A 24719-nucleotide genomic window follows, 5' to 3' on the forward strand; every position below is an offset into this window, starting at 1 on the left:
AATGCATGCGTTGTTGGAAATAGCTAGCAAACACAAACCATAATAAAGTCTTAACAAGTGTTTGCGTTTTCATGTCATATGGTGTTGTCCAGAACAACAGTTAAGGAAATTGGCTTAAATGGTATTCATGTTACAAATTTCAATTGATGAAGTTCTCAAAATTAAATATCAATGATGTAATAGTGATTATATATTGACAAACATGTCGGTCAAATATCCACCGCGCGAGAAGGATTATTTAGGATCGTTGGTGGTGGGCAAGGTGGCAAAGGGTGGATGATAGGAATTGTCCACGAATTTCCAAAGGTCATTGGCCTTAGAGGAAGGGCTTGGTTTAAAGAAGCCTCCAGAAGAAAGTTTGATTCAGAAAGCGTGATGAAGGGAGCTGTACTGGGGCTAGGGAAAGTGGCTCCAGTGCATCAACAGTGGAAGCTGAGCGCCCATGAGGAAGAGAGAAGGGATCGAAAATTGCTACGATTCCGGTGAGACCTAGACCCAGTCTGATACCATGTAAAGAACGTATATTAATCTTCATTTATATTCACATATGCATATCAGTTACTTATTGTACAAGAAACTAAACTTTATCAGTACTTCCCGCTACACTTAGTAGGAAGGGGAGAATAAACTAGGACACTACTACTAGCAGCAAACAGGTCAGGCCGAGCAATCCCCACCCCATATCTTCCTCAGCTGAGCAGCCTACCCCCTGGCGGCCTAGTAACCGACAAATTTTAGATAACTATTCAAATTTTCTTTTCTTTTGCACGAGGGGGTGCTTTGATTTAAACTAACTATTCTAAACTGTACAAAATGGATATTCGAACTTGACTACGTAAGAATGAGCACATCCGTTATCCGTTATGCCCATATTGCGATAACCGATCAATTTAACGACTAATTATTTGTTTAAAAACAATTAAAGGAAAAGGAACACAGATAACTCCCCACTTTTATTTTCCTTTTCGTCTTTTTAGGCTGACCATATTCACCTACTTTCGGTTGCACCAAAAGAGTATAGAACTAGTTCTCTCACGCCACCATATTCTGCTACGTAATACTTTCAATTTTGGCGGCCGCTCCTTTTCCGGCCATTAGTGGGAAGTAAAGCATTTTTTTACAAATATAACAGATGACTAAGGGTTTGATTTGGGAACGTGGTGTTTTTAGAAAAGCAGCTTATTAAAATTAGAGATTAAGTACCAAAACCCCTCATATTTAGTGTTATTTCAAATTGATCTCAACCTTTTTCAACATTCTAAACAAGAACCCAACCTATTAAGCCCTAGTTAAGAATATGTTAAATTAACTAGGGCTTACTTTGTTTCCAAAATCAATAGAAGGCCATGAAAGCGTAGCATCCACCAATTAACAGTCACCACCACCCCCATCAGGCCATTACCTTCAAACCCAAAGAAAAACCACCAACTTCATCCTACAACTCGAGCCACTAACATCAAGAAGAGGTCATGGAAGTTGCTGAAATTGTATGAACTACCATGATGCGGCCACCACCACCTTCATCGCCCACAAAGAATAATTGGAAGCTTTACAAGCCGAGAATTGGGGAATGAGGAAATCACATGAGCATAAACTAGCTCCTTGAAACCCTATCTGAATTCTTAACCCTCTTCTTTGTAAGGAAATTGCTATCCTGATGTAATTTCAATTTGTGTCCATTTTTTATTCAATCTAGTACCTGTTTGATCATTGGATTCCATATTATAGTCTATGTCTGAAGTTTAGATTTTGAGGCAACTAATAGTAATGTAGACCATAATATACCTACTTGGTAAGTTTTGAATATGATCTATGTTTGAAAAATTAATTGAGGCTTAACGGATGTGTTATTTTCAATAAGTTGGGTATTTGTTTGTAATGTTTAAGAAGGTTAAGACCAATTTGAAATGATACTAAAAGATTGTGGGGTTTTAGGTAGTTAATCCTAAAATTAGCTACAATTTGTTAGATTAAATTATTATAAGATTAGATTACAATTAAATTAGCTATGATTTGTCTGGTTAGTAGATAAATATCAGTTATAATAATCTACGTATACATGATTAACAAATGTTGCACATTCTTCGTCTGCTCCAGTTTTTTAAACTACATTTTCTGTTTATACTACTTAATCATAAATGATTGCTTCTCTTTTGTAACGAAATTAACATATAAATTATAATCACTTACGTAGCTAGCCGATGAATGTTGTAGAATTATTTATATTGATGCACGGAAACGGTGATTATTAATTTAATCATATGAATTTGTTGTAACGTTTTTTTTATGCCACTTGACCAGGTAATGCACAATTAAGCCTTTACAAATGACACGATATTCCGCAACACCAAAGTCGAAGCGTGCTAGCCATCATCCGGATGGGTGATGAAACCACGATTCACATGAAGTTATAACTAAACTTATCAACTATTAAATTTTACCGAAAATTTGACAGAACTTCCTCTTCTAAGAACATTTTAATCATTTTACATAAACAAAGCACAAAGGTAATTCACATAAAATATTTGGGACATGTCGTAACAAAAAATAATGCTAAAAGGTTTCGTTAAAATATTTGTTTTGTATGGAGAGGTTTCGTTGAAATATTTGCTTTGAGTCCATTCATATTGCGTGGAATATAATATTTTGTATTCACACCTTGAATAAGAAGATTCTAAATTAATAAACCTGTAATCCATTAAAACTCCAACTCAGCAATAGCTCACTTATGCTTTACACTGTCCTCCTGTGTTTTTTTTTTTTTTTTTGAAACAACACTGTCCTCCTGTTTTAATTTGGGTTGAACAACTCCATATTGGCGGATTCAGATCCGGATTCAAATTGTGGAAATCTTAGAGATTCTCACATTTTAACTGTTTATCATGCATTGTACAATTAGAAATTATTTTAATTTTTTTATATAAAATTAAACATAAATAAGATCTAACGAAAATTAATCACACAATATATGATAAATACGTAAAATATAAAAATTATTTGAATTCTTACAAAAAAGATCCGGAGAGAAACCACATCCCATATTTGGCATTCATTTCTACGCGGTCCGTTGTTTTCTCTGGATTGTTTTATCTTGCTAGCTACAAATTGTGGACGTGGCAGCTAGCAAGCCTAGCATCTAATATTTATATAATATAACAAATATTCGATTTTCTATTGAGGGAGGAAGGGAGATATCTAAAAGCATATACATACGTAGATAATCGAACCCATGTTCATGTTGGAAACTTGGAAGGAATACATCATACTTATATATATATATATATATATATGTTAGGTCAAGAAATAAGAGATTAATTAGGAATTTAATTTGAAAACAAAGAGACCGCTCGATCGACAGAATCTACGAATTTGGTTGGGCACTTGTAAAAGTTTGTATGCATATGTATATTTGATAAGTAAAATGACTACATGGTACTGTGCCATGCATGCATGATACAACAATAGAATTATCGGCAGCTAGCTAGCCGATTGCTGAAAAGTGACAGTCACACGTAGAAATGACGAGGATCCTCGCATTTCTAAGGGACAAAATGATGTGTTTCACAGCTGTTCCTTTTATACAGAATATGCATGCACTGCATGCTCTTTTATATTTCTGTTTTCTGTGTTCTATTATATATGTCTGATATATGCCTCCACACAGTGAAACTCTCAAATCTAATCCATTTTTGTATTCTCTCTCAAAATTCTTTTGTATCTACTTAATACTACTGTGTTATATATGTGTGCGCGCGCGCGTGTATATAGTTGGGATCAATACTGTTTGTATATATCATGATTTCGACATCACTTATCTTGCATGAATATACATATGTGTGTGTGTGTGTGTAAGATGGGAGGGCAAACCATATTATTGTCCTACGATCAGAGTTTCTTGATTGATCCTTATTTATGATCTGTACACACAAAGCCCTCAAGATTGTAGGTAAAACGTAATAACCCACATTATATTAAGAGAGATTTTGAACCAAAAACTCGTGGATTACGCCCGAAAACTCCTTCCAATGAGTTGAGTTGGATCAATCAACTACACAAATCCAGTTTTCTAATATAAATAAGATGTCTGAATCTTGATGCTAAATGTATGTTTGTCTGTATATTTTATTTACGAGACATCTCAAAACCTACAACGTTGTATATGAAATGTAAGTAAAAATAAATTGTTTTAGGCCGTAGTTGGAGAGCAACTTACATGTTATTGAATAAGAGATAATTATGTGGGAAAAAAAAAACTTATACTTAACAATATATTATTAGATAAGAGACGCCATATAGCGGTAAATTAGTTAATTAAGTCCTTCTGCATTATTTGATCCATTTTATAAAAATAACAATTTTACCAAACAAATCATCTTCAAACATTCAACTGTCTGATTTCAGTTGATTAATTACTTTATTAGCTGCATGGGTGGGACCCTAATGTCCATAAGTTTATTTTATATTTATACAATAAACTCTCTCATTTTACCAAAACTATCATTTCTTATCTTAATCTTTGTTCTTATCTCTAATAATATTGAGTAAATGGGTATCATAAATATAAATGATTCAACGAATACGAGTAAAACGAGCATTATGTTATTTAAGGGGAGCAAAGCAACTAAGTATTATACGTGCAATGAACCCCGACAATCATGTGACCCGAACGACTCTCACACTAAATGCTTCTCTCTCTAGAGGGTCTGAGTCTTTCCTTCCCTCGGTTTCTCTCTCTAGAAAGTCAGGTCATACTGTAAGAGCGGGTATTTTTGCAATCTCATATATTTCAGTTGCTGTTGGTCGTTGCGATTATTTCTCACATTGATAGCCTCTCTCTCTCCTCACTCCTTCTCTCTTTCCTTCATGTCCTTCTATCTCTCCTTCATGTCCTTCTCTCTCTAAAATTGGCTCTGTACCCATTTCCTCCCTTCTGATAACATTCATAAAGATGCTTGCTTTATGCAGGGCCATGAGCTGAGCTGCCTGCTCTCCCCTTCTCTCTCTGTTGCTCTGCTGTAATTTTGGGCATTTTCTTCTTTTGGTTTCGTAGAATTCAAGTTTGATCAGAGAAAGGAAGGGGAACCCAGTGGGGTTGTGCAATTGGTGAGCTTTCTCGTCGGATTTGGGGACAATGATTCATGGTGAAAAAGTGGGTATTCCGAACATCTTCTTACGTAGATCTGCTTTCCTGATCTTCTTACGTAGTGTGTCCATTTCCTGAATAAGTAAAAAAAAAAATTCAAGTGATTGCTGGCAAAATTTGGCAATCTGATCAAAAGTGAGTGAATTTAGTGATTTGATTTGGATGGTGAATCAAAGGCCGGGAAATTGAAGGGCGTTTGCGACGACGGATCCGTCAATAAAAAAGAGTGGGGGGTTGTATTGCTCATCAGCTGTTCTGGAGTGCCTACTAAACATTATCAGGGCCCTGAGAATGGGTTCCTGCTTGTCTGCAGAAAGCAGGAGCCCTCTGCCCGATTCGCCGTCGTCTCCCTCCTGGGGAGTCCGGCGGCGGAAGAGCTCGAAGAAGAGAATGGGCTCGAGAAATTCTTCCTTTGATTACCGCCGGGAAGAACGGCTGCACAGAATTCCCGAGAGAATGTTCCTCAATGGGTCCAGTGAAGTTGCATCTTTGTTTACACAGCAGGGCAAGAAAGGAACCAATCAAGATGCCATGATTGTGTGGGAGGTAATTAGCTCTTTTACTTCACTCGGTTGTTTTCATTTTCTATATATTTTTGTGCAGCTTAATTAATATATTAACTGATTGATCATTTTATATCTGGATGTAAAATTTACCTGTGCAACATTTTATTTCTGATGTCAATCTTCAGCTTTTGTGCTTCCTGTGATTGTTCTTAAAGAAAAATTGCATTCCTTTTATCCGTTTGTATTAGTTGGCTGCAGTTTGTCCAACCTATTTTTCCGAAAGATATTATTATCCAAACTAGCAAGCCTTAGTTCTGTGGTGGCAGTTGAATTCCTTGTTTGATCGTTTTCCTTAGCTATCGCAAGTCCCTGTTTGCAGAGCAATTGGGTCACCATCATTGTCAATGTGTTCATTTGGCATATATTAACCTTCACTTCAGAAGTTTGATCCTTTTTTTTTTTATCCGTGTTTTTAAACTGTTATATTTTCTATTCATGTTTGATCCTTGTTCTCTGCATGTTACGATTTGAGATTTTGCTGTGATATATGTATCTTAAGAGGTAACATATCCAGCGGTGAACAGTGTTATTATTGTCTAAATTTTTAAAATATGGATTTCAGAATTTCGGTTCGAGAACGGACACAGTTTTCTGTGGTGTTTTCGATGGGCACGGTCCATTTGGTCATATGGTTGCTAAAAGAGTGAGGGACTCTCTTCCTCTGAAATTGAGTGTAAACTGGGAAGTGAACGTAGTCAATGATGAAGTTCTCAAGGAGATCAGCCCCAACACTGCAGGAAGCTTGAATTCAGATGATACTGCTTTTTTATCTGTTGATGAAGATTTCAGGTCCTCCGTGGATGTTGACGAAACAGAAAAAAACCCTGAGTTCTTTCAGACACTGAGAGAGTCCTTTCTGAAGGCTTTTAAAGTTATGGACAGGGAGCTGCGAACAACACCAAGTATCGATTGCTTTTGTAGTGGGACAACAGCAGTAACTTTGATTAAACAGGTGCTTTCATATGCCAACTTGTTCTGAGTTATTGTTTTCTTTTTGGTGATGTGTTCATCTTGATCATGCATGTATTGGTGTGTTTCTTAGGGTCGGGATTTAATCATTGGAAATGTTGGGGACTCCCGAGCCGTTCTGTGCACGAGAAGAATAGATGACACTCTAAGTGCAATTCAGTTGACTGTGGATCTCAAACCAAATCTTCCAGGTATCACTCTTTCTTCCACCTGGCTCCTCCTCTCTCTTAACAGTTTTCAGTTTACTAGTTTTTGAAATTTGGTTTATGATTTTGGCAAGACCTGATCTGGTCACATTTCCAATGATGCTTGATACATGAAAAAACTTCAAGTTGGGGGTGTGTTTGAAGTTCCCAAAACACTTTGTTCTGTTGTTAAGATGTTCAGATATGAAATATATTTTTCATAGACTTGACCCTGTTTATTTTGGCGTAGGATTTATATTAGAATTATGACTATATTCACGTTGTTTTTGTCATGCCTCGGTAGTTTCTGAATCTGTATTGTGAAACTTGGGGCCAGAAATAATAGAAATAACTTCTCATTAATTATAGAGAGTGAATTTTCCTGATACATTGGATAATGGCTTTCATCTACATGCAATAGTATGCGGGGAAGGCATACTATGGTCAACTGTGATCTGCTTACTAGCTTCTTGTGATTAAGTTGTTTCTTCTTACCTGCTTTTTCCCTAATCTTCCTCACTAACAGCGGAAGCAGAGAGAATTCGTAAGTGTAGAGGGCGTGTTTTTGCTCTTCAGGATGAACCTGAGGTTGCTCGGGTCTGGCTGCCAAACACTGACTCTCCTGGACTTGCCATGGCACGCGCTTTTGGAGATTTCTGCCTCAAGGATTTCGGCCTGATCTCTGTACCAGATGTATCCTATCGGCGTCTCACAGAGAGGGATGAATTTATAGTCCTGGCTACAGATGGGGTACGTAGCCAGCTAATTTAAGCTATTTACAAAAGATATATATAACATTTCCTTTCCTTTCCTTTTCCCCCTTGTATTACTCGTGCTCTTGGAATTTAAGATTAAAACTTTCTTGGCAGATTTGGGATGTCCTCTCTAACAAAGAAGTGGTAGACATTGTAGCAACAGCCCCAGCACGTTCTTCTGCAGCTCGAGCACTGGTAGAGACAGCAGTTCGAGCGTGGAGACAGAAGTACCCAACTTCCAAAGTAGATGACTGTGCTGTAGTTTGTCTCTTCCTTGACCTAGACTCAAACACAGTATCAACTGCTGCTAATAACGGGTCGAAGGAGAAGGAGCAGCCTACTGCAGCGGGTGAGGTAAATGCTGAAGAAGATCTCTCGGAGACAGCTTCTTTGGTGCACTCGGGGACTGTCCGAACTGCCGAAGAGATCCTTGCAGACGAGGAAGAAGACGAAGAAGACGAAGAAGAAAAAGGAGGAAGTAAGGAGAATGCTGCAGAGGATATGAATTCGGAACCAGGTGTAGAGTGGTCAGCTCTGGAAGGAGTTTCTCGAGTGAACACATTATTGAATCTGCCTAGGTTTACGCCCACAAAAGAAGACAAGAAGGTGTGGAAGAAGGTTTGAATTCCCTTGCTTGCTTCTCGAATCCTATCATAATTTTGTTTTGTAGTATTTATTATGTTTTCTCTTCTTCATCTTCTTTTGCCTTCTTGTCTATGTTATTCGACAACACATAAGTGATTGGTAGGGTCAATGAAAGTTAAAATTTTGACCGGAGAGATCGTGTGGGGGGTGCTCCCGACTATATTAGCAATGTCTGGGAAAATTGGATTTTTTTTGTAAAAATCCAACTCGCCGACTATTTTTGGGATTTTGTTTTTCTGCTTACAAAAAATTCATGTATTTCGACGTGTGGATAATAATTTTGTGATGATGAATGAATGAAGGCTCGTCTTAGTTTTCAGCTCGAATTGTCTTTTGTTTCTATTTTCAGCAGTGCCTGTCATGTTCAGATGTACACACTTTGCAGTTGTAATGTTGCTCCAATTGCAAGCAAGATCTTTTATAAGCCAATTAATTAGCTTTTCTGCAAATTATAAGTTGTGTGTTGTTGTTGTTAGTTAGTTAGTTAGTTGGCTGAGTTTTGAATTTGCATTTAATTTGGCAATTGATTGGTGGAGATATCTTAAACCGTGGGGTTGTCAAACATCTGATGGCCAAAAATCTCAGCTACTCCCTTGTGGTAGTTGCCATCATCCAATCCAAGCCAGGTTGGTTAACTTGGAGTCTTGGTGGCCTGCCCTGTCAGTCATTCCTTCCCTTTACTTTTGACTTTAGGAACCGAAGCTTCCTTCCACCATATCTTTATTTGTCCCAATCAGAACCTGACTAGTTTCATTCATTCCAGAAATTCAATACAACTCTTCTGCAATTTCCAGAAATTTACTATTTATTTTGTGAGGGTTGATTTGAGTTTGTTTATGAAACGATGACGACGTCGGTGCATATATTATTGTTGGGGAGGGTTGTTTTCATTGGTTTAATGCTAAGGAACTTAATTTGATCTGATAACAAGGTTAGATGTGGTCATGGTTTTAATTATGCCTGTCTCACTCATAATTTTTTAAAAAGAAGAGAAAAATATTGAAATTCTTGGTTGGTAATCACTTGATAATCAATGATTTCTTATTTTGTTAAAAAGGAGACCCGAAGCCAATAAGGCACCCCGCTTTGCGAGAGTCGGATAGGGGAATGTCTATTGTAAGCAATCTTATTCTTATGTTGCAAATTAAGAGGTTGTTTCCAACACTCGAAAAAGGTTGCTCTTTTTGTTGCGCCAAGACTCGCCTTTAGTAATTTCTTTGATATTGTAAGACTAAAGTTGAAACTCAATGGACTAATGGACTGGTCTTTCAATGAATGGATACATAGAGAAATCAAAGGTGAAAAGTGAAAATAAAAAAGGAACGGCAGTTGCTTGAGCTTGGTCGATTTCGTCGCATTATTGTCAATCAAATGGGTTTTCCGTCCAAAAAGCGTTGAAAGAAGTCGAGTGCCTCCCGTGGCTTGTATTCCGGGACAGTGTGTCCAGCTCCCTGCATATATTTATAGATTTTTCTTTAATTTATGAGAAAAGAAACATGTATATACTGCAATACTAATTCATAGTATACTAGAGAGAGTGCATGCAGACCTTGACGGTGAGAAAGGTGAGGTTGTTTGCATATCCTTGTAAGTAGCCAGCAACTTGGTCGTCAGAGGAGAGCCAAGGTCTCCATTCATCCACAATCTTATATCCAAGTGATGCAGTCCATGCCTCGCTCCCAGTGTACGGAACACACATATCATGGTCTCCACTGCATATTTAATTGTGTTTTTTAATTCACTTTTACAGTTAGAATTTGATTAATTTGTTAATAAATTATTAATTACCTGAAAATAAGTGCTCTATAACCTTGGGTTGTAAGGTTTTTGTGGTAAGGGATCATACTTCCAGCATCGCGTGAATAAGTTATTCTATCTGTGCATAACTCCCATGGACCAGCCACACTTTCCTGCTACACATCATTCATTCATTCGTTCTTTTTTTCTTTTACTTAGATCATTAACTTATGCAGAAAAAAAGAAAAAGAAAAATCAAGCAAAGCTTACTGGTTTTGCATGAATTGCTTCCCTAACTTCTGCAGTGTTCAGCCATAGCGTTGCGACTTCATCATTCTGCAGAAAAATTTATTAATTAATATCCAAATTAATTATTAAAAAAGATTAACCTAAACTAATTAAATTAAGTTTAAGAGTAACTTACAACACAAGGAACACGGGAATTCAGCGTCTTTGCGAGCTGAGGCCACGATGGGACAATGCCGTCTTCTACGTTTGCTAGAAAAGGCCAGGCTCGGCCAAACATCCTTTTCCTCACTCCCAGAGGCTTCTCTGTCGTCGTCCCCAATTGTTGAAAGCTTAACGGTAAGCTGCTTGTATTATTTGCTTTGGAATTCTTGTTATTATCTGTTCCAGGGCCATGGTAGCAAGGCTCAAGGGTGTCGTAGATGTTTAGTCCGTCAAGAGCCTAATTAATCAAATAGTTGTGTTTAGATTATAATTAATAATGTGACAAGTTTGAATCTAGTTAAGTTGAATAAAAGAGCTACAAATTGCACCTTGTTAAATGGTTGAAACTTTTCGTTGCATAGACTACGATTGGAAGGAGGAATATTAAGGAGGTCAGTACCACAAGTAGCCATAATTTCCTGCAACATACAGGCATCTCAGATATTTGCCTCACACGTACTTTTGGCAGTGGAAATTCAGCAAGGAAAGCCGAAAACGAAACATAATGTGTGTGAGTAAATTACGTGATCAGTACTCTAGCCAGCTAGCTACCTGAAAGATTTGTTCTGAAATGAGACCCATCCCATGAGCAAATGGGACTAAAGCATTGGCATCGAATTTTCGGTCTGCGACTCCATTCCCCACCAGGTAACCCTGATTACACACATTACACTTAAGTTTTACTACAATTAATAATGTGGTGAAATAAATCAGTTTATATAACTTAATTTCGCAGGTCAGCTTGATAGAATACGCACCTTCAGATTTAAAGTTGGTTTTGTTCCATTTTTAATACCTATACATATATATAGAAAATGCAGCACATTGTTACAGACTAGAAGTTAAATCCAAAAGATACATATATACATATGCAATTAGTGTAATGTTGTAATTATGTAGACACCAATTAACTAATTAGATACCTTTTGCAATTTGAGAAGCAAGAGTTGGCACATAGACTCCAGCATAAGACTCTCCCGAAATGTACAATGGGTTTGGTTGAAACTCTGGGAATTGCTGAAACCACTATGGTTACATAAACAACATAGAGTTCTTAGCAAAAAATAGAAGAAGAAAATGAAACGAAAAAGAAAAGATACAGCAGCAAAAATACACAACATTGTTTTTTATAAATCAATTACTTAGACATTAATCTCCTTTATAATCAATAAGCATATGATATGTAAAATGATCAGTCATTAGAAGTAGATTAATTAATTAGGAAAATAAATTAGTTACCTTGAGGAGAAAATAATGGGTATCATATAGGAAAATAAATTAGTTACCTTGAGGAGAAAGGCATGGGTATCATAAGCAGTTTGGATGTCCCCAGTTATATATTTGGTTTGATTTTGAGAGTAAGAGAACCCAACACCAGCAGGAGAATCCAAATAAATTATATTGGAGACCTGATAATTATTCAATTAATTGGTTACTAATTTATGGCCAAGAAAAAGAAATTGATGATAAAATAGTAAGGGGAAACAAATGGTAAGCTTTCCACATGAATAATGTTTAATTTGACTTGCCTTGGACCAGCTATATGGATTAAGATGCAAAACAGGCAATGCTCCCTTTGGTTTTCCTTCTGCAAAATTGAATGGTCCTACATATACACATAATATTAAGCAGAAATTAGGTTTGCATTCTTCATTTTTCTATTTCATTGATTAAAACCTAACTCATTTTTAATATTTTTTTATCAATGCTCTTTAACTTTTATCTAGGTCATTATTTCAATAATAAAAAATATTTATACTTAGTACTGCGGTCTAGTGGTATTCTTCTTCACTTGTAAGTAAGAGGTCTTAGGTTCGATTCTCCCTGAAGGCGAATTTGAACCACACTATTGCTAGCTCATTGTGAGGCTAAGTTCACCCCTCTCCCCTTAGTGTAAATAATATTGTTTGTTTGTTCAAAACAAAACAAAAAAAAAAAAATTTACACATAAGCATATTCAAATTTTAAATTAAAAATGATTTAACTATTTCCAAATAGATCCATTTCGTGATAGAAACGTTACATTTGATATATCATATTTATGACTAAAGTTTGTATTATATATTTCTATTTTTAATTTACCTATTATTTAATTTGCAACCATTTTTTTAATACGTACCAATTTTCTTTTTAGTTTTAGTTTATACCCAAATATATATTTTTTGGTCCCATGTTTTTAAACTTTCATTTGTACCCATATTTTTAAAATTTTTTTTGTACCCATGATTTGTTTATAGTGCACTCCTTTTTCATAAAAATGTACCACTTTGTTATATATATATATATATATATAAAAGTAAAATGTACCAATTTCTTATGTAAAGTGTGCCTATTTTCTCAATGTAAATTCTATTCACTTTTTTTTATTTATAATGTACACATAATTTAAATTAAAATGTACCATTTTTAATTTAAAAACATCAATATTTAAAATAAAAATAAAGCATTTTAATTTGAAAAAAAAAATCTGATCAGATTTCACACAATATTCAAATTTGAGTAAAAAAATTAAAAATTCCTATTTGGTATTAGTATCTACATGATTTTAAGAATGATTTAATAATTTTTATTATTAAATTTCTTCATTAATACAAAAAATTATTATTTTGTTTGTCAATCAAAGTATTCAAGTTATTAATATAGGTTTCACTCTAAGATTTTAATATTAATTAAGTAAATTAACCTGAAAATCTGATCTTATATTCAAAGTTAATGATGTCACATCAATTTTTTGCCAAGAAATAATAAGATTTTGTCACATTTCACAGATTCCAGGTGACAGAACTTGAACATGTAGGGTAGGTATTAGTTTTACCATGTTCATAGACAAATCCGTCGAAGCTAGAGCAGCCAGGTCCACCATTGAGCCACAGAACAACCGGATCACTTTCTGGGCTCTTTTCTGAAACTACGAAGTAGTAGAAAAGATTCTTTCCATCTGTGGTTATATATCTACAAAGTAATTCAACAAATTCCCATCAAATTATAAAAGCAGTAGTTCTTCTAACATATTCAGATATATACGTATTATATATATATATATATATTTGTGGAATTAAATAACTGAATTACCCAGAGTAGTGCTTGGATGGAAAGGTAGCATTAAAACCAGGAAGATGAGTGACAAGAGAGCTTCGAGGGGCAGCCTCAATTATGTTGACGACCAAACTCACAAAAAACATGCAGCAGAGTGAGAGTACTGAGAATTTGGCCATGGCTGCAATGCCTCCTTGTAACTAATCAAGAATTTCACAAGGACCTGCAGTTTCGTAGTAATAAACTTATAGTTGAAAATAAAGGGTGAAGGGAAAATTCAGGATTCTCTAAATCCAACTTTAATTACTTTATTCTTATCCATTCACGTATTTATAAAATTACAAAGGAGTAATACTAGGAAATAAATCAAAACAATCTTTGTCCAAGAAAATCTCATCAGATTATCGGACTACAAAGGAGCAATACTATTAATAAAGAATATGGACTTTAAATTTTTTTTTTTTTACTTTAATTTTCATTGTGTGAAATCTCATCAGATTTCCTTCTTTTTCTAAATATTTAAATATGGGTACCTTTAACATTTAAAAATGCTAATAATTAATTGCATTACTAGAGATGAACATAGTCGGACTTTTGTGAGGTATTCGTATTCAGATCCGTCTTACTTCGATCCTGAAAAATCATGGTTCCACAACACCCAAGTTTTATTTTCCTTCCTTTTAGTTTAAATTCAACGTTTGCCCACTTTTCAATTCAAGAATTAGGAAAGTCATCCTATTGCAACGAGTTGCAACAATGAACAGCTAGGCAATAGGTCCTTGGTGCTTCAAGCTTTAGGATCCCCAACCATTTTAGATGTTGTATGGCCCATACACTATGGCTGAACCAGAACAAGCAACTGCTAAGTAAAGGCACCCACATTGTGCTTACTTCCACCCATTGTAGGAGCTGAAATGACAAAAAGGTGCGGTTGAGATTTAACTAAATCTCATTTAGTCAAATCTCAACCGTTCACTTTTGAAAAAAAAATGCGGTAAAGAGAATTTCTGCCCTTTTAGATGCTACATGTGGCTGAACAACAGCTAGCAATTGCTAAAGATCAGCAAACAGAGGATCGACCAAAATTTTATTATCGCAATCGAAACACGGTTCACTACATTTAATACGGTGCATGGTATCACTCAAACTTCCATGTCTTCCGAGGTAATATAATTTCTCTTAGAGGGAGCTGGGATTCCTATTAACTAAGAGCTTCGGTCGACAAAGTGCTGGAGTAAAGCTTGTAAGCCATGACATGATTCAAACATTTGGTCTCCAAATTATTCAAGTAGGCTTCTCATACGAATTCTGGTCTCTAAATTCTGCAATGGCGCTTCTTATCATCTCGGCAGCATGGGGCTGCACAAAAAGGTGAGTGCTATCCAAGACATGTATTATGAACCTCTGCGAAGCTGGCAGTGAATTGTCGTAATTGATGATGAATTGCGCCATAGGTATGTCACTGCACAGGAGAAGCACAAATGCTTTCAGAAACAGGGAAGAGAGCAGGACATGGTCAAGACGCAACTAAAACTATTCTTTAAGGATGAACCAAACAGCAGGATTAACAGGTAATAAAAGCCTAAAGATACAAACTCCACAGAAATCACTTCACAGGATAAATCAAAAACTATTTGAGGATTGCGCTTTGTATCATCATAGAATGTACACAAGTCAGGAGCTTTAGATCCAAGTGCTCACTTTCAAATCAAAAACACTATTGTGAATCAGTGATGACCGGACACTCCGTTGTAGCTACCAATAGAAAACAAGTCAAACCTAAGACCCAAAAGAGAAAGAGAACTGCCAACCCAATGACAAGACAATTTTTAAGCAAGACAGATTTTAAACTTGTCATTCTATGCATTGAAGTAGATTTCTAAATATATAAAGGGGAGGAGGAACCACAACCTGTTAACCATGCTAAATTCTGCAAAGTTAATAAAAGCGCAATACAAAATTGGTACAAGTATCTTACCAAGAGATGAACAGTCCTTTAACAGCGTTCACCATCATACATCAGAAACCTCAAGATTCTTAACTGCAACACAAACAAAAGCCAAGATATGAGAAAATACTTGGATTATACTAACTCTTAACATGGTATAATTACCATAAGTACATAATTAAAAGATTAAATCCACAATACATTGCCTGAATTATTATTTTACGATAGAATACCAAATCTGAAATATAAATTTGTTTGTAAACACATCATACCGAAAAGGCATAAATATGCAATTAAACCACATCAGTTTATGAGCCAAAGTAGCAAACCCAATTCCACAAAAAGGAAAAACAGATTCAAAGATCTTTTGCAGAACCCCAAAGTCCCCAAACACATCGAAGCTAAAAAATGGATTGATAAACAAGATCGGCAAGCATTCAGCAGGAAACAAGCTCGAATTTTGAAGGTGAAGATTGGCATACCTTTTGTTGCAGAGGTGGTCGGAGATTTTGTCCGTCTCCGTCTGTACTAACAATGCACAATAATATATCACAACACAATTCATATCCAAATCAATTCAACATTCCAATTGAATTCACTAACCAAATTCACCAAATTCAATTCAATTCACAATCCAAGTCAAAATTCACCAAATTCAATTCCAAAGCAACACAATTCAATTTATTAGAAAACTAACCTGCGTCAAACGGAGGCCTCTGATTATTTCAATTCAATTCCTAATTGCCTTCTTGTAAGTGGAGGCCCCTGATTAATTCAATCCAAACCTGCATCAAAATCCCAAATCAAAGAATGAGATAATATCCCAGATTGTGTAAAAATTAAACAGGAAATGGAATGCAAATGGAAATTTTCCTACAGTTTCACAGTCTGAGATGGGGGTGTTTAGATTCGATGTGCGCACGATAGCAGCTCCACAGTCTCAGACGTGCTAACAGAGGCGCACGGTGCGAAGTTCGCGCGGCTGGGTCTGTGGCTGGGCTTGGGATGAAAGGACCAAAGAGCCTTTGAAACGCTTGCAAAATTAATACCCCTTTCAACCTAGTTGACAAACTCCATTTGTAAGGAACATGAATCACCGTTAAGTCAATAATAGAGTCAAAGCTAGCTGACGTGGCAAGATCTGAGTGACTATGCAGTGCTACAACCAAACACGAATACGAGGATCTTCTCCGGATCTTAATCAAATAGGTAAATTGTGAGGATTCAGAAGATCTTTTAATCGTATTCTTTTATTGTAACAATTAGTTTTTGTCAGGTATTATTTGTGTTCAATTTTAAATAAATAATTTAAAATAATTTTTTACCACGCAATGTACAATGAATGAATCCGGAGAGGATCCTTATTCAACCAAACACAAAGAAGAAGACCCCAAAAATTCTATCCAAAACAATTAAAAAGAGAGGCTCTAATTCTATCCTCATCCCTCTCTCAATGCTTGCATGTGCTTACACACACTCTCTACCTCTCTAGCAGCAGCAACCAATATGGATATGGGGGGAAGGACTAGTACTAGTACTGGCAAGGAGCAGAGAACCCAGAGATGAGTGCCTCCGTTTCCATCACTGCCCTCATTGCCTCTAACTCCGCCGCCGCTGCCGCCACCACCAGCAACCTCCACCGCAAAACTACTAATGCAGCTAAATCAACAATTTTCACCTCCACCTCCAATACCAAGCCTCATTTTACTGCCTCCTCTTCCTCCTCCTCCCATTACCACCATCCTTTCATACTGCGAGGTACCTACTTAATTACCCTTTCATTTGCAATTCCCTCTCTATTCTACATCTCATGTTCTATATAATATATGCCACCACTTAGTACATTTGGTTTCAAGATATACAGAATACATAAAAACAGTCTAGTGATTTACGGCTCAAAATTAGAGTGATGAAATAGAATTCTGGAAGTAGGGATCTATCGGCAGAAGCAAAGAAGAAGCAGCGTTTGAAGAATCATGGCTTCAGGGCGGTCGATCTGAGATGGCAGACGATCAATTGGAGAAGGGCAGAGAAATCGTCACGCATTTCCTTATTCATGTTTGTGTTATGTATGGGCTGGGTTTCGCACTTCTTGGTTGGATTCTTTGCTTGGTGGAGAAATTTTGATAATTTACCTATTTGATTAAGATATGAATTTGATTTCCTTGACTATTAAGTCTTGGATTGACTTCCTGTTAGTATTTGCACTGTTTAAGTGCTATACTCTAGATAGGGCCTTAGAGTTGGTTTACTTTTGTTGTGAGGCGTATTTGTAAGAGTCAGTTTGTGAGTTGTTTTAGGGTTTGAAATTTGTGGGATTTGGGATGTGAGAGTTAAACACTCTTTTGTAATCTCCGTTTATTTAGTGAGAGGTAAACATCCTAGGCTTTACGTCGAACCGCATTAATCTCTTGTGCTTTTCTTTTTAGATTGTTTCTTTGCTTTCTTCTACGACGTTAATATTTGGTACTTTGTTGGAATTTGCTTCCATTTGCATATAAAAGTGAAACAAACATCTAGCTAGAAACAAGATTAACATCTAATTAATCAGCAGGAATGGGAACTTTTCTTTTACTCCAAATTTCTGATTAGAGGTAGAGGTAGACTGTCATAGTTCACATTACATGTAAAGTTCAATTGATTGAATTCATCAACTCATTCAACGAATTATACTTTTTCCTTAGTAACATATCCTGTGAAACATAGTTTAACTAGCGTAATAAAAGTTTGAGTAAATTAGCTTGTACCTGATCATGTGGCGGGGTGCATGCAGTGACAAATGATCCGACTAGCAGTAGTAGTACTAGTGAATCAGAATTGTCAGCGACGGATGAAAGAACAGTGGCTGATAGAATTGTTGATGGATTGAACTTTGGGGAGCTATGCAATGAGTTTGAGTGCATTAGTAGCCCCTTGGTGGAGTCTACAGCTCGACAACTTGTACGCGATATCCTTGAGCTACGAGAAGGCAATCGCGCCCTTGGAACCTTCGCTGTTTCTGTTAAATACAAGGTATATAACTAATACTTAACATGTAATGTGTTGTGGTATATGTGCTTATATATACTCGGTTAGTAGATCTAATGCTTTATATGCTCTCAAGCTGACCAGTTAAGATTGGTTAATTATGATATTGTAGGATCCAGTTCGAAGTTTTAGCGGCCGTGATAAGTACAAGAGACCGCTATGGATAACCAGTGCACTAGAAAAGCCCTCTGTCGTGAGTCTTCTGAATTCATCTTTATTTTTTATTTATTTTTGTAATTCCTTGTATAGCAAGCAACAGAAATGCAAGATCAAAACTTCTTTCGTTGTTATTGTTACATACGAACAGAGTGTGCAAGAAATGAGCATGTTATCAACGAGTGTCCTAAGTATCAAGTGGACGATCAAAGGGAAGGCGAAGAACATTATAGGAGGAGACTTGATCGTAAGAATAAATTCCCAGTTCACTCTAAACCAGATAAGTGGACAAGTCATTGAACATGAAGAGTTTTGGGATTTATCAGCTTCCTCGGCCATTGCGAAAGCATATTTCTGGACATCACGCCGTCTTTATGCAACAATCGAGGGTGGAAAAGACTTGGCTGATCTTGCTAAAACCATTTCCAGTAAGTTCCCCAGAGAAAAACAGAATACAGAAATTTATCCAGACCCTTCAGGCGATCCAACTAAGGTAAGTGATTAAACAAACGAAACACAAATACTTTATTCGTTCATACGCTAAAGATCCTTCCTTTTTTTCTATCTTCAATCGATTGACGCATCGTTTGCATGTTAATTTGATTCAGTTCTTTCAAAGGGATGACGGTTTCCAGAGAGATGTATACCAAATTGGACTGTTTCTGGCACTGGTTTATTTTGTTGTACAGCTTTTGAGGACAACCTTGTAATGTAAAGGCTCCCTCAGGAGAGATTCTCTCATGCAAACAAGTTTTAGTCGCAGTAGCGTCACCGTCCATACCCTTTCCTCTTTACACTTGCAATACAGGCAGAATATATACAATACATTTGAAATATTTGAGACTCGTTAACTATAATAAAAATATGAGTTTTGATACAACAACGTTGCAACCAACAATCCGCAGCAAGAGTGAGAAGCATTGTAGCATACAATAATACCAGTCTTCTTTTTTATTTTTTATTTTTACAGTACCTCATCCCAATCATCTAACTCTCCGATTCTGCAAAAGGTGTGCGGATTTCATTTCCTTTCCTGATCTGTTAGTATCAACACTATATGCTATAGAATCCTATTCCCGGATAGTATGCCGATTGCTGCTCATCCCAATCGTATGTTCTAATCAAAGGCATGCACTGCATCCTTCAGAGATATCAACCCAACATTATGAGTTAATCAATTTCCGAGGACAATGAGGCTCAAATGTAAATCGCAAACAAGCTTATCCCAGAAAAATGGATAAAAATAAAGAGGTCGAACCAGAAAGGGTGGACAAAAATTATCACCACCTGGAAAGACAGATCAAGGGCAAGGAATGAGTGGGCTGCTGTGACACTTCTGGTTGAATTAAACCAATATTTGCAGCATGGAAATCACTAACAAGAAGAATGCCAATAACCTTCCAGTCATCAGACCCGAAGCTGAAGAAAGATTGTGGGCACCGACCGAGTACACCTGCCCCGACTTCTCATCTTTCAATTTGATGCTTGAAGTACCTAAATCAAAACAAACCGAAAAAGACATAAGATAATGAAACACAAGATTAAACACTGTAACGATAAAAAAAATGAATGGGATGCTACTCACAGTTGTAGTCAGTCCACCCAATAGCTTGGTTTTCGATATCATACAGGACTAGCTTATTCGAAAGTACTAAATCTGCAAAATTGGAACAATGAAAATATTCGATGAATAGGATCCAATTCACGTGAAAAATAAACCAACTAAAAAATATGTCTTTGACTTGTGATTCAAGGCTCTACCTCCCAGAATAGTCATGGACTTTCCGTCTTTAGATTTCATGGAGTTGGTTTGCCAACCAGAACACCAGACATCATCCTGTGTATATGTCATGACAAATGTAAATTAGTTAAGATCTCACGGAACAAGGTCAAGGTAATTAATTTTGTTTGAGAATCCAAAACACTTGCCTTTAACTGGAACAGATAATCATGAGGATATGCAGTCAACACAGCAGAATTCTTGAAATTAAACTTCACAACTGGAAATCCATCATCAACACTGCAAGAACAACGCACAAGGAAAAGTGAGGTTGGTTTCAACAACCCTCGCTGCTCTTCGTATATTCACATGCTTTGCTTAAGTTAATCTGCAAATGTAATAGCTAAGATGACAATGCTTACTTTCTGGAATACTCAAAACATGTAAACTGCTCGTCAACAGTATGCTTTTTCAATCCAGACTGTCGAGCATATATCTGATTTACCAAAAAATTACAATGTCGGGTTTTACAACCAAAAAGGAAAGCAATGTAATTACTTAGACAACAAAATCAAAATGGAGAGTAAAAAAATCTTCAGTGACCACCTTTTTCATAAAAGGTTCATAAAACTCCGGTGAAAGATAAGCCAAGGTTGTTCCACTGTCAATTACTACCCCGTTCCGGTCTTCGAAAAGGCCAAATAAATCCGTGGGAAGATCTACAACATCGCCACCCACTTCAACGGACTTCACCGTAACAGTATAATGTGGCCTGAGATCATTTCAACAAAAATAAATTATCACAAATTTCATATGCGAATTACAGCATATTTTTTAATGAAGTTAAGTATTACGAAGCATTCTGAGATTGTGTGACATACAGATTTGGTATCAGCGGAGTTGTGTTTTTCACTTTTGGTTCCACCACTTCCCCAATGGCCCAAATTCCACCACCTTTCACGTTATCCAAGCAGTGCGCGAATTGTTTTTTCACCTTTCCAGATGAAGACAGCTGCGAAATTACGGATGCATTTGCCTGTCCAAAACCAAGTATCCCATCAACTCCTCCAGGAGATTTACCAAGATTCCCAGATTGTTTAGCTCCGCACCTATTCCACAACACACACAGCTTAATACACACAGCAAGAGCATAGCAACAATGAATTATGCAAATTCAAAGTCAGCCAATTCAAACAGACAACGGGAAGCAACAAAAAAGACGCTGAATGTAATCTCGTTTTGTATCTCTTATTAAGCTAGTATTAGTATGACAAAGGCGCAAAACTCACCCGAATACTATGGTTCCATTTGTTGAGGTTGTTTGATGATTTCCAGTGACTTTATCAAGTTGGATATTGTCCTTGACATAGTAACCAGAAGTTGTGCTTCCATCTCCGTACGAGATACTATAATTGCAAAGCATATCTGCCTTGCAATCAGGAAGTTTACCGTTGAATGAGGAAGTGCAGAACTCTTGATCACATGTAACCTTGCTTGAAGTTGAAGAGCTCTTTGCATCATACATTGTGAGCTTAAACTGTATCACAATAACAATAACGATAAGTGCTGTGGAGATCATCAAGTAGGGCAAAAAAAGAAGGCAAGGGTGGAGGCAAACGTACGCCAAGATTATTTTTAGTAGGACAGTTGCTGCACTCTGCACAATTCACCCATAAAACGTCACTTCCTGTATCAACTTGCACATGAAAGTCCTTTGAAGGAGAGCCAAGTCCGATTTTCGCGATGTAGAGCCTAAATCCAGTCAGGCAAATGCAATCTATAAGTATCATAAAAATTAAATTTGCACCCAACTGAAAACTATGACAACATAAGTACACATGATGCAACCTATGAAACAAGCCAATAGACTCCAATTCAATAGAACGGATGAAAGAAGACCAAACGGGTTCGAAATATAACAGTGAAAAGACGTTCAGTTCAAAATTTTACCCTTGAACCAATAAAAACAAGACTAACAAACCGCAAGAACAGATTTTTATTTTTTAATTTTTCAAAAGGAGAAAGAAGAGACAATTTTCTTCAATTGATATTAATTTACCAAAGCTCCCAATACATAGAAGGGGCGCAGTTGCTTATAAATATTAAGCTTTTAATACAAAGATATTTTACTAATAAACGGGGAATTAGGTATCGAACTGTAGTGCTAGCGGCAGATATGAATACATATTAAGTTAAGCAAGTAGATTATATAACAGTAGAAGTAGAGAGATTGCCTTAATTTACCAACATTAGCAATTTAACATTACTAATGAAATTTGATGTTAAGACAACAAAGGAAAAAATTTGAAAAAGAGACAATTAATTGTGGATGAAGGAAAGCAATAACGCACCCGGCTTCAGAAGGATGGCCATTGCCACCTAATTGCAAATCTATAGCGGAGTCTGCGCCGGCGAGAAGCCTCCGGTGACGGCGAGCATCATGTTCTTTCCATGCACCCAAAGACACCTGCTTCCCAGGACCCTTAAACTTATGGTTCACCGGAAACACCATGTTACTCGAGACATTTACCGCCAAAGCGAAAAAAACCAGAAAACCACCCAACACCGCTACTCTTATCCTTGCTGTTGCCGCCATTTCGAAAAATTTAAGGTCACTTAACCAAACCAAGATTGAATAAAAGAAAATGTTTGGATTGGACCCGACAAACAACAGCCACCTTTTTTTGCAGACAAAACCCGGATTTTGGAATGATTGGTGATAAGTTGGATTACAAAATGTGGGTTTTATGGGAAAATCATGGCCGAGTTGGGTGGAGAAACGAGCAGGCAACAAGGTGGGTGGCCCGGTGGGGAGAGAGAGGGTGAGAAAGCATATGATGTGTAAACAGGGAGTTTATGCAAGAAAGAAAAACGGAGAATCGAAAGAGAGAGAGAGAGAGAGAGAGAGAGAGATTGTTGGGGGATTTCAATGGCAAAAGACACGTCTTTCCAAAATAGTAAATTACGTCAACTTTGTAATTGTTTTACTTTTTTTGACTAATTTTCACATTTGGTCTTTTGGTTTCGTTGTCGATTTTCTGATTTGTTATCTGGTTTTTTTTTTTGGTCAAAGCTCCAGAGAGCAACATTTATTACAAACCAAAAACACAAACTTTACAAACAAACAAAAACAAACTTACCAAAGGCTAAAAGCTAGCATATGAACAAGCAAAAAAATGGGCTAAAGAAAAACAAACAAAAGCACAGCTCAAGCAACAGTTTGAGCTCAGAAGAGAAAAAAAAAAACAGTTCGAGAAATTGACTGCAGCCACTGCTGCAACGTTCGAGCACGATCAGTCCAATTCCACTCCTCCAACCTCATGCTAGCTCGCCGATTGTAACATCCAACTCCAAGCACCACCAGGTACGCAACCTCAATTGAAGAAATCCAACAAATCCAGCTACTAGAAGAAAGAAGCCTGTGAGAACCCACAGGCAATGCCGATGAAGGTAGACATAGAGGAGAAGGTGGTGGTGTTAGGAAGAGGGACGTAGGTGGGACGAGTAGAAAAGGGCAAATCGAAATAGAGAGTAAGGGGAAAATGCAGTTGAAGAAAGGAAAAGGAGACAATGAGAGAAAGGGGAGAACGGCTAACGAACCCCAGCCGAAGCTAGGATCGGTGCCACCAGATATGTGCATATTTGAAGCTATCACACAGACAGTGAGAAGAACTCTCAAACTAAGAGAAAGTCTCTCACAAGGAGAGAAAAGTGGTGCCGCTACATGATGGATATTCTTCAGTTTTGGTTTTGGAATTTGGAGGGAAACCTTAAATCTTTTGCTTCAAGCCTTTCACCTCTCTTTCTCTCTCTCTCTCTCTCTCTCTCTCTCTATTGTTTTATACATGTCATATACCGAAACATGATGGAACTTTTAGCAAGGCGTAACCTCAAAATATATTATCCAAACTGAATTAGATATAAAAGAAGTGATTTTGGCATACATCTTCTCTGATCCTCCAAATCCTAAAGAGTTGTGAAGATGGTCCACTGTACGCGGCGCCCTACTCCTACCCGAACCACTCTGCTTATCAGCTTATGCTAATTGCTATGCTTGGATCACACACGGGGGACATGCCGGGTATATAATTTCTTACTAGTACTTGGAATCACAAACTAACTATATATGTTCATCAAATTGGACTGCCAAATGACAAGGTGTTTGTACTTGGTTATAAACGTTTCTTTTTGCACTCGAGGTTACCAATCAAATCCTCACTTATTAATATCATTTGTACAAACCTAATAGGGTTTAAAGTTTTGGAACGTGAGATTCAATTTTGAGAACTAGTTTTATTCATAAGAAGTGATTTATGCACACCATTTTATTCTCATACATACCTATATTTATTTCTGGTTTTTAGACTAAATAAATGAAAGAA

The 24719-nt window shown here is 36.8% G+C and overlaps 5 protein-coding genes across 8 annotated transcripts; 2 read left to right on the top strand and 3 right to left on the bottom strand.

The window, feature by feature from the left end:
* Positions 1-4664: 4664 nt before the first annotated feature.
* Positions 4665-8582, top strand: LOC137722511 (probable protein phosphatase 2C 33). Its single transcript, XM_068461526.1, has 5 exons — positions 4665-5689; positions 6272-6661; positions 6752-6869; positions 7390-7613; positions 7733-8582. Exons 1-5 carry the CDS (start codon positions 5435-5437, stop codon positions 8240-8242), a joined length of 1497 nt encoding a protein of 498 aa, XP_068317627.1. The 5' UTR covers positions 4665-5434; the 3' UTR covers positions 8243-8582.
* A 1048-nt stretch (positions 8583-9630) lies between these two features.
* Positions 9631-13808, bottom strand: LOC137722232 (serine carboxypeptidase-like 20). The gene is made up of 14 exons (XM_068461190.1): positions 13794-13808; positions 13523-13686; positions 13266-13402; positions 11980-12056; positions 11737-11859; positions 11374-11476; positions 11209-11246; positions 11003-11104; positions 10780-10869; positions 10425-10688; positions 10271-10336; positions 10052-10173; positions 9813-9975; positions 9631-9714 (listed from the first exon to the last, which is right to left on the bottom strand). The coding sequence occupies exons 1-14, from the start codon at positions 13806-13808 to the stop codon at positions 9631-9633; spliced, it is 1548 nt and encodes a 515-aa protein (XP_068317291.1).
* A 748-nt stretch (positions 13809-14556) lies between these two features.
* LOC137722925 (general transcription and DNA repair factor IIH subunit TFB5-like) lies at positions 14557-16480 on the bottom strand. 3 transcript variants are annotated; one of them, XM_068462049.1, is made up of 5 exons: positions 16312-16480; positions 16132-16219; positions 15917-15957; positions 15465-15527; positions 14557-14948 (listed from the first exon to the last, which is right to left on the bottom strand). In XM_068462049.1, the coding sequence occupies exons 4-5, from the start codon at positions 15500-15502 to the stop codon at positions 14771-14773; spliced, it is 216 nt and encodes a 71-aa protein (XP_068318150.1). In that variant the 5' UTR covers positions 15503-15527; positions 15917-15957; positions 16132-16219; positions 16312-16480; the 3' UTR covers positions 14557-14770. The 3 variants fall into 3 exon arrangements, with proteins under 3 accessions (XP_068318150.1, XP_068318151.1, XP_068318152.1); XM_068462050.1 differs by having other exon boundaries at positions 15917-15962; XM_068462051.1 differs by lacking the exon at positions 15917-15957.
* Positions 16481-16842: 362 nt separating this feature from the next.
* LOC137722946 (uncharacterized) lies at positions 16843-19485 on the top strand. 2 transcript variants are annotated; one of them, XM_068462078.1, is made up of 6 exons: positions 16911-17192; positions 17367-17529; positions 18208-18446; positions 18574-18654; positions 18769-19110; positions 19226-19485. In XM_068462078.1, the coding sequence occupies exons 1-6, from the start codon at positions 17088-17090 to the stop codon at positions 19325-19327; spliced, it is 1032 nt and encodes a 343-aa protein (XP_068318179.1). In that variant the 5' UTR covers positions 16911-17087; the 3' UTR covers positions 19328-19485. The 2 variants fall into 2 exon arrangements, with proteins under 2 accessions (XP_068318180.1, XP_068318179.1); XM_068462079.1 differs by lacking the exon at positions 17367-17529 and having other exon boundaries at positions 16843-17192.
* A 158-nt stretch (positions 19486-19643) lies between these two features.
* LOC137722947 (aspartic proteinase 36-like) lies at positions 19644-23090 on the bottom strand. The gene is made up of 11 exons (XM_068462080.1): positions 22689-23090; positions 21960-22089; positions 21627-21874; positions 21219-21446; positions 20944-21109; positions 20760-20833; positions 20547-20637; positions 20379-20454; positions 20203-20274; positions 19905-20111; positions 19644-19758 (listed from the first exon to the last, which is right to left on the bottom strand). Exons 1-10 carry the CDS (start codon positions 22931-22933, stop codon positions 19963-19965), a joined length of 1479 nt encoding a protein of 492 aa, XP_068318181.1. The 5' UTR covers positions 22934-23090; the 3' UTR covers positions 19644-19758; positions 19905-19962.
* Positions 23091-24719: the final 1629 nt, after the last annotated feature.

The sequence above is a fragment of the Pyrus communis genome, chromosome 17 (genome assembly GCF_963583255.1).
Source record: "Pyrus communis chromosome 17, drPyrComm1.1, whole genome shotgun sequence".
Taxonomy (NCBI): Eukaryota; Viridiplantae; Streptophyta; class Magnoliopsida; order Rosales; family Rosaceae; genus Pyrus; species Pyrus communis.

Excerpts from the sequence above, each read along its gene's own strand:
- LOC137722511 (XM_068461526.1), top strand. The coding sequence starts at position 5,435 with ATGGGTTCCTGCTTGTCTGCAGAAAGCAGGAGCCCTCTGCCCGATTCG. Across the intron at positions 6,870-7,389 it reads TCTCAAACCAAATCTTCCAG|CGGAAGCAGAGAGAATTCGT; the intron begins GTATCACTCTTT and ends CCTCACTAACAG. Across the intron at positions 7,614-7,732 it reads TAGTCCTGGCTACAGATGGG|ATTTGGGATGTCCTCTCTAA; the intron begins GTACGTAGCCAG and ends CTTTCTTGGCAG.
- LOC137722232 (XM_068461190.1), bottom strand. Across the intron at positions 10,174-10,270 it reads AAGCAATTCATGCAAAACCA|GAAAGTGTGGCTGGTCCATG; the intron begins GTAAGCTTTGCT and ends GATGTGTAGCAG. Across the intron at positions 9,976-10,051 it reads TATAGAGCACTTATTTTCAG|TGGAGACCATGATATGTGTG; the intron begins GTAATTAATAAT and ends TTAAATATGCAG.
- LOC137722925 (XM_068462051.1), bottom strand. The coding sequence starts at position 15,502 with ATGATGGTGAACGCTGTTAAAGGACTGTTCATCTCTTG. Across the intron at positions 14,949-15,464 it reads AAAGGACTGTTCATCTCTTG|TGACATACCTATGGCGCAAT; the intron begins GTAAGATACTTG and ends TCTCCTGTGCAG.
- LOC137722946 (XM_068462078.1), top strand. The coding sequence starts at position 17,088 with ATGCAGCTAAATCAACAATTTTCACCTCCACCTCCAATACCAAGCCTC. Across the intron at positions 18,655-18,768 it reads CACTAGAAAAGCCCTCTGTC|AGTGTGCAAGAAATGAGCAT; the intron begins GTGAGTCTTCTG and ends ACATACGAACAG. Across the intron at positions 19,111-19,225 it reads CTTCAGGCGATCCAACTAAG|TTCTTTCAAAGGGATGACGG; the intron begins GTAAGTGATTAA and ends AATTTGATTCAG.
- LOC137722947 (XM_068462080.1), bottom strand. The coding sequence starts at position 22,933 with ATGGCGGCAACAGCAAGGATAAGAGTAGCGGTGTTGGGTGGTTTTCTG. Across the intron at positions 22,090-22,688 it reads GGCCATCCTTCTGAAGCCGG|GCTCTACATCGCGAAAATCG; the intron begins GTGCGTTATTGC and ends GACTGGATTTAG. Across the intron at positions 20,455-20,546 it reads ATTATCTGTTCCAGTTAAAG|GATGATGTCTGGTGTTCTGG; the intron begins GCAAGTGTTTTG and ends ACATATACACAG.